The 17,510-nt window shown below is 45.7% G+C and overlaps 1 protein-coding gene across 4 annotated transcripts in view; it reads right to left on the reverse strand.

Annotated features, from left to right (window-relative positions):
• The window catches only part of CALD1 (caldesmon 1), a 182,054-nt gene that overhangs the window by 67,183 nt on the left and 97,361 nt on the right, over nt 1-17,510 (reverse strand). The window contains exon 1 of one of the 4 annotated variants that reach the window (XM_080931802.1): nt 6,668-6,852. The exons of 2 other annotated variants lie outside the window; for them this stretch is intronic. In XM_080931802.1, coding sequence (XP_080787928.1) covers nt 6,668-6,720 — 53 coding nt within the window. In that variant the 5' untranslated portion in view covers nt 6,721-6,852. Of the gene's footprint in view, nt 1-6,667; nt 6,853-17,510 lie in introns of those variants that run through there. One more of the 4 variants, XM_080931800.1, reaches the window with a different exon arrangement.

The raw sequence follows: 17,510 nt of genomic DNA on the forward strand, positions 1-17,510 counted from the left end.
TTCTTGTGGCTGTGACTGTCAGGGTAGAATTGTGACTTCTGACTCACACAGTCTTCTGAGCACAGTTGCTTGGCTATGTGCGCTCCATCAAAACATCTTGGTGGTGAGAGCACGTAGAAGCGGCTGTTTTATACCTCACCTCATGGTGGATAGGAAGCAGAGAGCAACAGGTAACTGATCAAGACAAATATTCATGCTCCCAACCCCCTACCCCAACCCCAGCCCTCTGCCTGGTGACCTTTTAGGCTACACCTTCTCAGGTTTCCATAATTCCCCAAAACAGCAACAATCAGCTGGGAACCAAGTGTACAACACGCAGGCTCATGTGAAGACACTTCATAACCGTCACTGACTCAGTGATTAACAGTGGTCTCTTTATTCTCTTCCCTGGAAACCCCACAGGGGGTGTGATTAGCTGCCTTTAGTAGAATCCAATGCTCTAGGTGAACAGAGTTTCCCTTCCTAACGTGTTAAAGCAGTCAGTGCATGTTCTTCTGGGAATGAGGAGACCATTCTTACTTGGCTATTATCCTCCATCTGTGATTTTCAAAGTGAAAGACAGAACCATGTAGGGGATGAAATTCTAGAGAAGGTGAGTGAAGACAGCCCCCTCACCAGCCGTGGGTTACAGACTTGGTCCCGGGTTGCAGTACTGTAGTTTGGAGGGGACCCTACTGTCAGTGGTAAGTCCGACTTGGAAGAAGTTAGCAGGAGAATGTCTACATCCTGGCCCTTTTGCATCAACTAAGTTTGTAGACTGTGTCTTCCAGCCACACACTTGGACCATGATGCATTACACCACAAACAGGCCCAAAGTCACAAGGCCAAAAGATCATAGACTAGCGCCTCTGCAACCATGAACCCAAACAAAAAAAAAGTTCATTAGCTCGGGTACTTTTGTCAAAGAAAATGCTGAAGAACACAGTCAGCGAGCAGCTGGGGGAAGGTAAAACAGACAGAGAATTAAATAAAGGGGGCAGAGGTGGCTTGTAAGGAGGAAATGTCCAGACTGAGAGCCTAAACAAGAACCCAGGACAGGTTGTAGGACACATTCATTTTAATCAACATCTGTATGAGATGAGGTTTGTAACAAATTAGGAAGGAAATGGGAAAGACCGATGAGAAAAACATACCATATTTTGTCTATAAGTTAATTGTTTTAAACTGCCCTTACCAAACAATGTTGTCTAATGTAAGTTGCTTTTAATAAAAAGTGACCTTCAACACAGTGGAAATGGATGTTGATCAACTTTGTGGTGTCAAACACAGCATCAGGCAAAATGTGCCCTTCACAAATCTAATCAACAACCCACCGACCACCTCGCTGCTGCTTTAATTTTTACAACCAGCAGAAGTACTTAAGGGCGCGCACGGGGTGAGGGAGGGGGGAGGAGAAATGCCCTAACTGGGTTTCTTAACTACAAAGCTGGTTACAACATCACAACCAAATACCACTCTGAGACCTTCACTTACGGAGTTGCATCATCGGGAAGCCAGTTTAAGGACTCTGGCCCAGCTCTGCCTAGAACACACGGTCTCCCTAAGTGCTCCTCTGATACTAAGTTTCCATTGGGAAAGCAAGGTTATCTAACAACTTCACTGGCTGCTTTGTGCCTAATGTTTTTCTATACACTTCAGTAGATGGTGGATGTGGTGGTAGATGTCTCTGCTCATATTTCTGCACACCAGGCCTTAGCATCTCCTCCATGGTAGCCTCACCATGACACAGCAGGTTGAAGTGCTTTCTGAGATCATGGGACCAATTCCAGAAGTTCGTTTAGACTAGAGGCTCTCTGACTACCATGGTGAAGCCCCTTCTTCCATCTTCAGGCTGAGCCCCGGGTCCTACAGCCTGGGTGGACTCATAAGCTTCTATGAATGTAGGGACCAGAGAAAATGAGCTCATTCAATAAACCTCAGCTTCACTCACTCTCTGGTATGTGACCTGTTTGCAGCTCACAGAATCTCTCCAGTGAGTCAGGACCAACATTTTAATGTGAAATAGAGTAGTACGGAAGATATCAAAGGATGTGATACATTGAGAAGATTAATACTGTAAATAATGCCAACTATGGACCCGTGCTCCTGTGTGTGTGTGTGTCTGCAAGCGTACACACAAATGCACACATGCACTCACACATACAAACACACACATACACATTTAGACGGTAGATAAAGGGTGATGGCCAAACTTATATGAAGTGGGTGGGGGGGTTACAAAATGACATAAGCATGGGGACAGAGCCTGTGCTTTATTCCCTCCAGTGTTCTTTGTGCCTGATACAACACACTAGCTAGTACAGGAAACTCAGGGGATATTTGTTGAATAAATGGCTGGAAGCGAGGGAGGTTTACAGACTTTAAAAGACTCCTTTTAAAAATTCAATTAGGGCTGAAAAATAAATCCAGCCAGTGCTACAGTTTTAGAAAAGCCTTTCCAGGACTTTTGGAGCTTTAGTGCCATCCCACACGGCAGTGGGACTTCAGGCTGGAGCGTCCGCAGCCACCTTTTAAGCCCACGATTCATGGGAAGCTAGAGCAGAGACGTGCAGCTGGGTGCCTGTGGGAAGCGCATCCTCCACACCCAGTTAGCTGATCTCGGTACCTGTACCCTGTACCTTGTTGGACCAGCCTCTGCAGAGCCACTTTTGATGTGTGAAGAATGATTTGATATGAAGCATAAAGGCGGGGGGGGGGAGGAAGAGCCACACAAACAGCATCCGCTGTGGTGACCAGGCACCTAGATGGTGACCTGGCCATTCACAGGGAAGACACACACAGAGAATCAAGGGTGTTTCCATGGTGGCTTCCAGGAACCCAATGATCACGTTTCAGCAACAGCTTTGACTGAGTGACCAATCCTTGCAAAGTGAAGTTATTAATTTCTTTCTTTCTTTCTATGTTTCACAAACACTGTCATTTTACTCCTCCCCAGACAAGAGGCCTAGAACACTCAATCCCTTAAAACCTATCTTTGGGGCTGGAGAGATGGTGCCTGCCACACAAGCCCGAGGACTGGAATCCTCAGAAGGCTGGATGCTGTGACTCACATCTGCAATCCTAGCACCCTCATGGCAAGATGAGAGGCAGAGACTGAACAGGAAGTTTACAGGCCAGTGAGCCTGGAGTGCACTAGGCAGTGGAGAACAGAGATCTGCCTCAGCAGCAAGGGGAAAGGGAGAACTGATTGGTAAACTTTGTCCTCTGACCTCCATGCATGTACCAGTATTTACACACACACACACACACACACACACACACACACACACACAAATCCAATTTGTAACACAAAACAACAATCACAAACTGTGCATGCCCCTTTCTTTGTAAGAGAAGAGCCCCTGTCAATGGACCATTACCTTTTACTCCGACCCCACTCCAACCCATGGTTTTCCTGACAGCCTGGGCTGCTGTAGACCAGAGTGGGACATGAAAAGCAAGCGGACTGCCAGCTGCTAGAAAAGGCAAAGGCAGCAGTAAAGTGTCAGAGCGGTGGTAGGCACATCCTGGGGGTGAGCATCAGTGCTGAACAGCATGTCTGGGAATAACACTGACGGCAACAATGCCCAGCTGCTGGAATCTATTCTAAATGGGCCATAATGTTGCTTTAAGAGGGGAAAGATAGAGCTAATCTACTGGAAAATCAACATGTTACATCCCCAGGACACACTGGATAAAACAATACTTTACGTACTTTATGATTCTTTATTTAACGTTTAAGGTATAGAGGTATCTTGTCTGTGCACCATGTGCGTTCCTGAGGCCTGTGGAGTGGGAGGGCTTCGAGTCCTGGAACTAGAGCTACAGGATGGAGCTAGCGTGGAGGTGCTGGGAATCAAACCTGAGTCCTCTGAGAGAGAGAGGCCAGTGCCTTTAACCACTGAGCCATCCCTTCAGCCACCCTGTACTACGGTGACATTTTGGGGTACATGTGTTCTGTTGTTTCTAAAAATTCTTACAAAATTATGCCAGTCACCGCAATGTTCTCAAATTCTTTCCCGCGGACGGCAGTAAGATGAACTACACAATTTCCCCCCATCTCCCCGGTTCCATAGCTTTTATAAGGATGTATGTCCGCAGCTGTCGCGCAAAAACCAAAGCTTGATCTTTCAGTCCCGTAGATCAATAAGAAACACAACTCTGGCTGGCCTAAAATTTCTGGGTAACCCGAAATCCTGACTCAAGTAAACCCCATTACTTTTGGGAACAGGATAAAAAGTAGCAAGGAAGGTGCAGAGCTGAAAGGGGCAGTCGGCAGATGAGCCGAGCACATCTCGGAGTCTGCGGAACTAGAAAGCCATTCACACCTGACGGACGGAGGGAGTACCACAGCTCTGGTGCAGGCCCTGCTGTTCAGGAATTCTGATGCACCTCGTAAAAAAAGAAAAAACAAAGGCAGTGCTAACCTTGCACTGTGGGTGGCGAAACTGAGAGAAACGGCCTGAAAGAAGCGTACAGGAATTGTTGGTTCATTTGGTTGAGCACCTGGCTCAGCATTTAGTCTAATGACTCTTACAAAGTAGAGTGCCCAGAGGCCTTCCGCACTTCCAAATGACTGAACAAAGGCTAGAGATTTCTAGTAGGTCAGCTGGGTTTCTTCAACTGTGAAAAACTTAATATGTTTATCTAGGAATCCACACGCATGTATGCGTGTATGAGAGAGTATGTGCACGTGTGTGTGAGTGTGTGTGTATGAGAGAGTATGTACACGTGTGTGTGTGTGTGTGTGTGTGTGTGTGTGTGTGTGTGTACCAGTATCAGCACCATCCTGGATATTGAAGATTCAAAACAGTTCCTGCCATCAAATGCATTACTGTCAGAAGACAGACATGTTTGATACCAGGCTATAATCAAAGGATAGACACCAGTTATGAGAGTGGAAAGGAGGGAGGAATTAGGATGCTTGGGGAGGAAGGCGGCAAACTTGTGACAAGATGGGGCAGCCTAAACATGCTGGTTTGGGGGTGACAAGCAACCTCATTTGGCTGGAGCAGGAGCACTCACAATGGGAAGGAGCGCCAAAGGAAAACCGCTGAGTTACTGACGTGGGCTCTGTCCTCATAGAGGAAGGTGGGCTGGGACAGGGATGGAACAGGCCAAGCCTGGGGCCAGGGACCAGATGGAAGGAAATCTTGTCATCCAGGTGCCAGGCCAGGAAGTCAGGAAGTGACAGAGCAGAAAAGAGAGAAGTATGAGGAAAGTCAGTTGCTAGAACAGGCTGGATGGTGAACGCCAGGACCAGGTGTGACAGAGCCTGGTGGGGAGTGGGAGGAGGGAACGAGGCCTTTCCCTAACATTTCAGGCTCCATGGCTGACCAGCTGTGGGATCTGGACGAGGCCTTTCCCACCATGTGCCTCCGCTTCGTCTTCTGAAATAAAGGCATCAGGAGAGACCAGTGGTGCCGAGCCTTTCGGTGAAGACTTAGGATCCCAAGGAAGCTTTAGGAGAGACAGTTGGGAGCTGGGGCGGAGGCAGGAAGGAGAGTGGGGTGGAGACGCCCAATGGGCTCTGAGGTGACAATACAGTATGGATCGGAGCTTTAGGTCAAACTCACCAGTACCGCTGCTACATAAGACTCCTTGAAAGTTGATTTTTTAAAAAAAGTTTAACAAGCGCTAAATTGTATAGATGATCTCATGATCTCATAGGATCTCCTAAGTGCTCCCATTTGCATGACAAACTTAAAAAAGCAAAAACCAAACCAAAACAACAACAGCCACAGAAACCTAGTTAACCAGAAACTGCAAATATTGTGGGTGCGAAGGTCTCTCGGTTTTTAAGACCCCCACTCAGTTCCTCTGCTTATCTGATCAACGGTTGCACAAGCCCTAGGGCAACAGGGTCAGTAACCGCGAACCTGAATGAAAGCCAAAACTCTCAGAAATGGGAACAACTCTCCAAAAGGCCATTTGGTCCCTCACTCCTCCATGATATCTTCCCCAGGACCCAGCGGGGTTTTCAAACCCCACAGACACCACTGCCTTAAAGGCCTCTGCTCAGGGAACAGAGGAGTGGGGTCCATGCGGACTGTTGTCTGGCTTTGGTAAGCTGAGTTATCCCTCTTGGGCTCCATGTCTGAAGAAAGACAGCATCACCCCCCCCCCCAAAGGATCCCAGAGCGCCCCCTTCACATTCCAGGATTTCACAATTCTAAAGCCTCAGAATCCCCCTGTTATCTGAACAGTCCCTTGATCAATAGCATATGCTGTGGGGCTGGTTATGGCCCCATCAGATGGCCAGTGTGCTGAGGGCTCTGGGCTGTTTACTTTACGGATTGGGCAACTGTGGCTTAGTGAAATCTCTGAGACCTGCAAATGATGGCTCTGAGGCGGAGGGTTCAGGTCTAAACTAACAGCAGATCTTTAACAATAAAGTTAAAGTACCCCGTGGCCTGCATTTGGAAGAAAGAGACCCAGGTCCTAGGTAAAACCCCTGTAGCTAAGGCACCATGAAGATGGAAATGAAGAAAACCAGAAAGCGAGTGACTCCAGACCAAGCCCGCAGCTGAAACTACAAGTTTTCACACACTCCCACCTTTCTCTCTCTCCTCACTCGATCTCTCTTTTCCCTACTCTTTCAATTAAAAAAAAAATTCTTTTGTTGAAGAGAAAAAAAATAAAAGAAAGAAAGGAAAGAGAAATCAAAGAGGCAAAGGGCAGAACTTACTGAGAGAGTGTGGCCAGGCAGCGCCTTCCCTGGGACCCGGATCCGCTAAGCATGTCCGCAGCTGGTCTAGGCAGGAGTGACTGAGGTAGGGGACCTGGCGCCTGGAGGTCAGAGCGTGGGCTGGGCCAGCACACGGGCCATATTATCTGTGGCCGAAATGCGCTGAGCAGGATGCGCCTGTCTTCCCTTTGTGTTAACACTTGGGTCTGTCCCTGTGACGAAAGTCTGGGCTTGTCCTCAGCCAAATCTACTCCTCCCCACCCTTCCCCTCCACACAGGATCATCTGAGAGCTGATTGTTATTTTTTACTGTAATCTCTCTAATAGAAGCCCATCAACTTTCGACCTGAAGAATGCTGAGTGCTTGGAGAGTCGCAGACTCTAGATTGATGGGCTGTGGGAGCCAGGGTGACTGGGAACTATCACAAGGAAGACTCTATATGCTCGACTCTGAGAAATCAATCACTAATTTGTGAGAGGGTAACAAGTCGAAGTAGAGGGGAGCTGCGGTAGTGCGCAGCCTTTGGGAAACAGTGGCTCCTGCTTGTACTCACAGCCCAGTTCTGACAGGATGAACAGAAATCAGCCCACCAAAAAGTTCATCCGCTGCCTCTCTCAGGCCCTCATCCTGAGCTCTGTTCTCAATTAGCATTGGTGTAGGTGGCTTCCAAAGCAAACAGTTCCCACTGAGAAATCAAATCTGAAAAACTTCCCTCATCCCTTTTATCCAGGAAAAGGAGCATGGCAGAACAGCGCAAACCACACACAAAGGCGGAAGAGTCAGGGTCTTGTTCACTGATGGGCTGGACCTTACAGCGTGTCCAGTGTTTGCACTGCCCCGCGTGAGGAGGGCAGTAGTCTGCCTGGGAGCATGCCAGAACAGCAGCCCCTTCTGCATCAGTGTCGCTCTGAGGGTGATCTCATCACCAAGCCTGGCAAGAGAGGCTGGTCACCAACAGACTGGAATGCTGCCAAATTCCAGCCCCTGGGGAAAGAGCACCATTGACCATATCTGGAGATGACACCTCATCTTGGCTTGTGTTATACATACATTCCTCATCTCTAATAGCGAAGGAGGCCCTGGTATTGGAGGGTCTGACTTTCCGTCCAATCAGAACAACTCTGGTCCCTGTCCCATAAGGCTCGATTATTCCTTGGGTAAATAGCAGAAGCAATTGTCCTGGGGGGATTTGCAGAGAATGGAAGAGATCTCTCTCTAATGGACAGCTTCATGCCACACAGAGAAAGGAACGGAACTTTTAAAAAACCTACTGAGTGCCAGAGAGTAAAACCACTGAACTTCCCTCACACTCCCTCAAAGCAGCTTTAAGTCAGTTAAACTAAGTCTTATCATTGCAAGTAGCTGGACAATGTTTTGCCTGTTTAACCCTATGCTGTCACTGTTGCCATAGTTGGTAAGCATGATTCAGTAACCCTGAAAGATTATTACTTCTACACATGTATTCTGTGGACTGTATGAATTGTCACTCAACCTATTAACTAAAGGGCAGAAGACACTCAGACAAACTGAGAGATGTGTCCATCTTTACACAACATGACTGGCTTCCAGCTTGTCTCCTTTTCTCTCTAGAGCCAGACTGCATACAGAAGTTCCTTCCTATCCAATTTTGTTACTTTGTTCTCTTTTATTTCTTCTAATATTGTTACTTTGTTCTCTTTTATTTCTTCTAATTTTGTTACTTTGTTCTCTTTTATTTCTTCTAATTTTGTTGCTGTTACCTTTTATTTCTTCTAATTTTTCTACTTTGTTCTCTTTTATTTCTTCTAATTTTGTTACTTTGTTCTCTTTTACTGCATAGAAGTCTGTGACTTGCTGTTGTAGGCAAAACAGTTGCCCTCTCTCAAGACTCCACACCCCACTCTCTAATTCCCAGAACAGGACACTAAGTTAGCTTCCATGTTTATTGCTTTCCAAGTTATTTTACAGATGTGATTCAAGGGTGGGTGTGGAAAAGGGAGAAGTGTGCTGGTATTCCAGAGGTATATCAAAGTATGTTCTGTCTAATGGCATAGGGCTTAAAATCAGAAGGCTTTCTGCTTGAGCTCATAGGGAGCTAGGACTGTGGGAGAAAGGGAAGAGAAGCCGTGCTGCTAGCTGTGGAGGAAGGAGAGCAAAATCCCAGGAATGCGATTGCCTCTGGGCCTGTGCAGGGGCCAGGAAATGGATACTCCCTTACAGCATCCAGAGAGAATGCTATGAGCCACCACCTAGATTCTAGCCTGTTGGGATGTGTGTCAGAAGTCCATAGGCCTGAGGAGACATAGGTAAGTCTGCAATGCTGAAAGCCAGCATACCTGTAGCTATTTGTCGCAGCAGAGACATAGAAAACTAGTCTAACTTGTAAATGAGTCTTATATATCTTATAAAATAAATACATTTTACCTCTTGATTCTTCCCATCCCTGCATGTTCTAGTTCTGGGGAGTAGCAAATAGAGTTTTGACACATCCAGAACTGGTTTATAAAATACAGTAGAGTCGAGAATTTGAAAAGAATATATGATTCTTAAAAGCTAATAGTCTCGGTCTCTCAGTAGTCTCGGTCTCTCTGCCTCTCTGTCTCTGTCTCTGTCTCTCTCTTGTACACACTCCTACATTAACTGGGGGGGGGGGGAGTGGAGTGCAAGAATGTAGTCATTCTTCTGCTCATGTGTGCTAAAGGTCTACTCATGAACAATTGTAGAAAGAATATCCACCCAATTATCTGTGCAGCTGTAGAGACAGGAAGAGGAAAACCATGTGGATAGTCTCTAGCTGGCTTCCTGCTTTCAATATAAAGTACATAGAGAGTGTGTCTGTTTGTCTGTCTTAAGTATGCAATGATGAATCTTACTGTATCATATCATGGCACCCTGTAAGGCACAGGAATGGGAATAGTGAAGAGAAAAGAGTCAGACCCGGAGAAGACACCAGCAAAGAGAGCACAGAGGCCAGCGATGGGCAGACAAAAGTCAGAGATGCACAGCAGCAATAAGACAGCTCAGAGCAGGGATGGGGTGGGTGTCGGTTTCCCAGCAGTCACCAGAGATCTGGGTTTGGAGTGGAGGAGGCACAGATGAGAAACCAGCTGAGAGTGTGGGCACATGTTCTATTCAGACATATGAGCTAGGGTAGTTGGCAGAGAGGGTCCAGCCTCGGAACCAGTATGGTTGAAAGCTGACCTGTTGACCAACCAACCACCTGCATCGCCAACACCACTAGTCACTGTTCAGCAAGACAGCAGGCAAAAGATGACAGGTCAGGACTCCAGCTAGAGCAAGCTAACCTTCAGATTGCTCAGAGATGCTCTCATTTCTGCACATCCTATTGTTCAACGTCTCATCAAAGAGACTCTGGGCTGGGAAGGTTTGATGGAGGTCAGTGTGGTTGAAAGAAACAGCTCCCACCACAGGGTGGTCCTTTATTAATAAAATATGATTTTAAAAATAACTTTACTTCATGGAGGTAGGAGCCTGGGCCATATGATCTGTTCCAGACTTCCTAGGCTGTAATGGTTAAGACCAGCTTCTCTGTTGAAGCAATTCCCCAGAGAAAAGAAAAATTCGTGGGGGTGCTGTGTCTATTGCTTTAATGTACATAACACACACACACACACAAACACACACACACACACACACACACACACACACACACTATGTGCATGTGCATTTCCTCTTATGAACACAGGTGCTCCTGCCCACATGCACATGCATACATACACACACGTGCACACAGATCTGCTAATTGTGTACAGAAATCTACCCACTTGAGAGGCAACTATAACAACTGAAGAAACTTGGTTTTGTGATGGTTCTGGGGATGGAACATAGGTCCTCACAAAGCATCCCACCACCGAACTACATCTCCAGCTATTTTTTCTTTCTTTCTTCATTTCTTTGGCCTTAGCACAGCCCCAGTGCAGCAGGTGTGTGCCCACAGAACGGTGGCTGCCAAAGAACACCAATGGTTTCCACAAGGAAAGTCTGAATGTAAGCTAGTCTTGGATGACCCAGGGACAGCAAGCTGTTGTCCCTACTTCTGTCTCTGCTTGGGTGGTTTAAGAATTCAGGACGACCGAGAAGGATTCAGGTCCCCCTTGGTACCTCCAAAGACTGTTTAGTGTCCTGGGGCATGAGATCTAGCTTATGGTCCAGAGGCTCTGGGTGGGCTCCAGTGAAAATGGAGAAACTTCTGGAAGAGGCCAAAGAACAGGACGCATAGTGAAGTTCATAGCAGTCCAGCCTGGTATCCATGAGTTTGTGAGAACCAGCCCACTGCAGACTTCCAAGAACAGAGGGACTTTTTGTTTGTTTTTTAATCATAGGTAAGGCAGATGTCCTGCATAAACAGGAGGTACTAAAAGTCATATTATTTAAAGAGGCTCTATTCACATCTATGAACAGACTCTATTGAAACAAGAATAAACCTGTAAGAACCCTTCACCATTTAATTTACATCTTATTCTGAAGTTAGACAAGTTGACATGAATTAAAAATACCGTGATAAGAATGTACACTACGGGTAATGCAACTTCAGAAATTGATTCAAGAATTCAGTGCCCCAACGGGACCCTCAGACAACAGCTTCATTGCTTCTGGATCTGTCTGCTTCCTGGGACTTCTCCAGAGCCACCTTCTTCTCTTGTGTCTCATCCTACAGGGTCACCAGGAGTTCTACCAGAGTGTAATGTTAGAGGCTGAAACAAGATAATTTGCTGAAAAGGCTAGGCTGATTCCATGACAGGCTTCATTCAAACTGACTGTTAAGGAGACTAGGCCTAAATCTCTGTTTCTAAGAACTGGGCGATTCCAGGAAAGTCCAGGCCTCAGAAGCTTCCCTGTCACCTGGCCTGAGGCAAGGACAATGGATCAGCAGCAGTTTTCAGACTTCCTCATCTACTTCCTTAGCAACAGTTTCCAGAAGCCCCAGCAAGTTTCCAGCCCCCACACCCTGGTAATGAAATGTCCGGAGAGATAAACTCAACAGATTAACATAGAGGTCACCTACCCCGGAATTACCCAATGTGCTTTAAGTCAGACCTGCAAACTCATTTGGTTGTCTCTCTGTTCTGATAATGGGAGACCCCAGCGTGCTGGACTTCTGTAGAATAAAACACTCTTTGCATTTACATACTATTTCAGTCCAGGGTAGCATTCTTCGGTGAATCATGGACTCTCACATTTCGGGGCTTGGCTGGGACTCCCTGGAGAACCCCCAGACCCAAATAGTGGAGTGTTTTGCCAAGCAGTAAGTTCGGGTGTCCTGATGTCTTTTCTGATGTCTTTTGTCTTATCCATATTTGTGTTTCTGTTTTGGGTCGAATTCTGTTTCAGGTTTGCTCTGGAGGCCAAGAGGGACAAAGAAGACACATATTTTGTCACCCAGCCAGGAGCAATGGAGGATGCTCCCAACCCCCTGACAGAAGCTGGAGAACTTACTAGTTCTCATCTGGATTCTGAACTGGCTGTGGGTCTGTGGGCCTCCCGTGAGCAGGGAGGAAGATCATCTGAGACAGCCTTTCGGTTTGTTCCTGTTTTCCTGGGAATGTCCCTCTTTGTCTGTCTGTATGTATTTTTTTTGTGCTTTTTGTCTTTTTGTACAATTTTTTTTTTTTGATCCCTAGGATGGGACGGGCACAAAACACCCTACTGGGCTTGGTTGTTTGTCCCTGAAAACTGACCATCTCTTACAGGAATGAATGGTCCACTATGGCCTTAGTAGGGGGCGTTCCATCTTTCCATCACTTACAGGGTGAAGTTTTAGTTTATGAGGCCTGGGGCCACCCAGACCAAGTGCTGTGGGCTTCGTTGATCCCCATCCTTCTTCCTCTAAAGGAGGGTCAGCCTCAGCCCCTGCCTTTCTCCCCATTTCTGCTCCTGAGGAGAATCTCTGTCACCCTCCTTATGTTCCTGCCTCTGCTGCTGCTGCTGCTCAGCGCAAGCAGAGGGAGAAGCAGCCCCTGACTCCCCTGACTCTCAGAATTCACCTCACACTCTGGCTGGTTCTGTCCAGAGGGCCAACTATTACAGTCTTACCTCTCTGGACTACAAGACTCCCAGATGCTCAGGGGTGACAGCTTTTGACATCGGTTTGTTTGTGTCGTTTGCCAGCAGTGATTCTTACAACCGGAAGTTGCAGAACTCCCTATTTTTAGAAAGACCACTTTTAGAAAGCAGTTCTCACAGGTCTTCTAGACTCAATCGTGCTGACTCACCAGCCCCCCTGGGATGACTGTCAGCAATTGTTCCAGGTCCTCTTCATGACAGAGGAGAGAGAGAAGACTGTGGGAGCCACCAGGAAATTGATTCCAGGAGCAAATGGGCTGCCCACTCAAATAAATCCAGGCTGACATTGACACAGCTTTTCCTTTTACTGGACCAGACTAGGATTTTTAACACTGCTGAAGGTAAGGAGAGGCTGGGGTCTCCCATCAAATTCTGATGGGAGACCTCCAAGAGGCCTCCAGATGGCCCACAAATCTGGAATCTTTTTATCTAAGGTGAGTCAGGTGATACTGGAAAGAATGAGAGCCCCAGGAACACCTAGAAAGACTTTTTGAAACCTGTAGGACCTACCCTGCTTTTGACCCAGAATCCAGAAAGCACCAGTCAGCCTTGAACATAGCTTTTGTTAACCAAACTGCCCCTGACATCCTTTGGAAGCTTCAGACACTCAATTGCTTTGTGGCCTGCCTCTGGTACCCAAAAGCCAGTCTCTATCTGCCTCTGAATGGCAAGACTTGGAGAGAGGCTTCAAGAGACTAGGACACACCTGCCTCAAGGGTTTAAGAACTCACCTACCACCCCTGAATAAGCACTGCATAGGATTTGGGTGAGTTCTGGGAGGCCCACCCCCAAATCACTGTGTTCCAGTGTGTATTGCACCCCAACCCTGACTTAGAGACATCCCAGAAGGCCACAAGAAACTTTCTGCAGAAGCTGAGTCAATTAGGCTACAAAGTGTCTGCTAAGAAGGCCCAGCTTTGTGAAATTGAGATTACTTACCTGGGGTACACATTCTGGGGTGGGGGACAACTCATGCCATCGGATGCACAGAAGCAAACCATCCTCAGCATTCCAGTCCCATGGACCTGAGGGCAAGTATGGACATTTCTGGGATCTGCAGGGTTCTGTAGACTTTGGGTTCCAGGGTTCACTGAGAAGGCCAAACTGATATATAAGGCCATCAGGGGCTGAGGACAGAAGGGACCTCTGAGATAGGCATGGCCGATAAGACTCCAGGAAGAGCCTTATTGGAGGAGCCAACCTTGGCCAGACATTCACAAACTTTTTCACCTGTATGTGAAACATGATTTTTCTTTCTCTCTCTCTCTTCCCCTTTCTCACTCCTCTCCTCTTGGGAGAGAATTTCTATCTAAAAAGGACTACAGGTCAGGAGAAATGGAACAGTGGATAAATGTGCCTAACACCTAACACCCAAGGTCCATCACTGAAATCCATTGATGGAAAGAGAACCAGCTCTCACAAGTTGCCCTCTGACCTCAACGCCTCTTTTAAAACAGTGTCTTGGATGAACAGTTGTTACCAAATCCTGGTCCTGGTTCCAGCGAAAACCACCCTTAGCATGTTGTCCTTATCCACTTAGTATGACTCTGGGAAAGGAGGTATATAGGACTTTCATACAGAGAAAATTGATTCTAGGTCTTAGTGATATATTATAGATTATAGATTTATTGTGTACAGATGCAACTACATTGCAAAAGAAATCATGAGCTGGTCATAGGGATGCCAAGGATATATAATAATGCAGGGAAAAGGTCATATCTTCAAAGAAGCCACAGAATTATTAGTATGGCCACTTTTATTCAAAGTATCTAGATAGTCCTATAACCACAAGTGGGTTTTTTTTTTTTTTTTTTGGTGGTTAGTTTATGCATCTGGATATTAAATTTGCACATGACTTTTATAGCTGTAATAAAATCCAGGTTTTTTTCCATTGACACTATATAAGGTCTTGAAAAACTCTGATTTTTTTTTATGGAACTCAGATCTAGATTAAAGCATATGTGTTTCTAGAAAACAGTCTACTGTGTGTTTTGAATATTATAGGTGCTGTACTCACTGTTCTCCTTATATGAATGACATTTCGTATAATTGTATGTGGTGTTTTATATGTTAGGTATTTTCTATTTTATAACAACATATCACATGGTCAATACATAATTATGACCTTTAGAAATAAATGTTTCTTATTTATTTATTAACCCTTTCTACATACTGTTTCTCACTAAATACTTCTCTGGCTCTCAGAGAAACATCCTATATCTTCTCTATCTGTCACAGCTTAAATGGTATCAAGCTTACAGGAGACAGATAATAAGTACGTGACACTTGTCCCCTGGCTTAAAGAGAGACAAAAATAGAGCCATTGCATCAAGTTAGTGACGAGCTGGCGTGTTATGGAATCTAGAAACTCTGCTGCTTCAGAAACGGGATCTTAGGAGTTCCAGAGTGTACAGGTCTCTGGAAAGTTGGCCAGTGGCACATGACAGAGACAGCTGCATTTATCATAACACTGACTAACGAAGGTCAAAGAAGTGCTCTAGCTCTGCAATACCTGTGGAGCTCTCTCTCTGGTCAGAATAACTCCCGTTTCCCTACCCACAATGCTGGGAAGCTGCAGAAAGACTTCCTCAAGATTGAGTCAGAACAAGGACAAACGTGAGCTCAAAGAATACCTCATCCCATGCACTCTCAGTGAGTGATGACTCCTGGTGTTGGCAGATGAGCAAGTCCAGGGATGTAGGTCCTGTGTCGGCCGGGTATTCTGACATGCCTGCTTCCAACCCTGGCTTGAGCTTGATAGCTTCCTCTCACCTTCTTTTTCTTTAGATTTGCTAAGTTACAACTTGATTCTAATCACTTCAGGCTGGGCTATCTGTACTTTGAACCTCACATGTTGAATTAATGAGAAACATTCCTCTGCAGAACTTCCAGGTACCTCTCTTGGGGGCAACCCTTGGCAAGAGATTAGACATAGATGAAGGGAAGAAAGATTTTCAGTGTTAGCATTCGACTTTACTTTGAGTTTACTCAGCCACAAAATCAAACTCTCACTTTTAAAGCAGAAAAAGGAAATGAGTCCTTTCTTTGTCCATTTGTCTGTTTACTTTTAAAGATGCATTTGTATGTTTAATTATGTGTATATGTGTATGAGGTGAGATGCGCATGCGACTGTGATGCCCGTGGAAGCCAGAAGAGGGCACTGGATCCATGAACGTGGAGTTAAAGTCAGTTATCAGCTGCTCAGGGTGGGTGCTGAGAACTGAACTACGGACCTGTGTAAGAGCAGTAAGCAGTTTTAATGGCTGACACATCTCTCCTGACCCTTTTTATATACATTTATAATCTAGGGCCAGGAAGGTGTATTTTGTTTTGTTTTGTTTTGTTTTGTTTCTTCAGACCAAGGTGGCAGGGTGGGGTGAAAGGCAGGGTGTGAGGGGTGTGGTGGTCAGTGGGGCATTTGATACAAAGTCTCATTCATTTTTTCCCCTCATTTATAAGGCAGAACTCACATGGAAAGATTTTTAATTTAAAGAAAATAAAGTGGATGATAATTTTTTTTTTTTAAGCACAGGCTGTTCTTTACATTTGAAAGCCATTGTACTGGCTGGTTTTGTGTCAACTTGACACAAGTTGGAGTTATCACAGAGAAAGGAGCCTCCTTTGAGGAAATGCCTCCATGAGATCCAGGTATAACTCATTTTCTCAACTAGTGATCAAGGGGGAAGGGCCCAGCCCATTGTGGGTGGAGCCATCCCTGGCCCAGTCCATTGTGGGTGGAGCCATCCCTGGCCCAGTCCATTGTGGGTGGAGCCATCCCTGGGCTGGTAGACCTGAGTTCTATAAAAAAGCAGGCTGAGCAAGCCAGGGGAAGCAAGCCAGTAAGTAACATCCCTCCATGGCCTCTGCATCAGCTCCTGCTTCCTGACCTGCTTGAGTTCCAGTCCTGACTTCCTCTGGTGATGAAGAGCAATGTGGAAGTGTAAGCTGAATAAACCCTTTCCTCCCCAACCTGCTTCTTGGTCATGATGCTTTGTGCAGGAATAGAAACCCCGACTAAGACAGCCAGTGATATGATTTTTGAACACATCTTTTCAAAATATATTTGAAAGTAGGGAGAGCTGAAGTAATCTGAGATTCTCTCTGGCATTGCAGAACCTGAATCTTTCTACGACACCTTCAAATTATCTTTCCTTCCGACTTTCCCCAGCAGATCCGAGATCAAATATTAAACTAAAAATTAACAGACATAGTTATGAGACTCGTCCAATTGTGCTTTCAGGCCCACGGTGCTGAGCATTCTAGCTCATTAACTTTAATTACAGACTTTATGTTAAAAATTAAACAAGGCGTGCTTTTGAAATGAAGAAACTCAATTTAGACCAACCCTTCCCCCTTAGTTTGAACAGAACTGTTTATGAAAAACAAGAAAAAACAACAAACAAACAAACAAACAAAATTTTTCCTTGCTAAAAAGATCTGCAGAATTTGAATTTTTTAGGTGATCGTTCTAGGATATTGCTTTTTTTTTTTCTTGTTTCTTTCCTTCCTGGTCTATCATAATTTCCCAACACTAGAAAACAATGCACCCTTTAGAGTTTAAACTCTCATGCTAGACCTTTTCTATTTGGCAAATACTAGCATGAAGTTATCCGTTGGCCATGTACCCCTTCCCGTTCTCCTGGGATTATGTGAAGCACTTCACTGCTCCCAACCACATGCGCGGTCTTTCATTAGAGAAAGCTTTGATTATACAGTTTGCTCGTTGTTGAACTCCAGAGGCTTGGGTCTGAACCCTGCAATTTGATAATTATCTGATTTT

The sequence above is a fragment of the Micromys minutus genome, assembly GCF_963924665.1.
Source record: "Micromys minutus genome assembly, chromosome: 18".
Taxonomy (NCBI): Eukaryota; Metazoa; Chordata; class Mammalia; order Rodentia; family Muridae; genus Micromys; species Micromys minutus.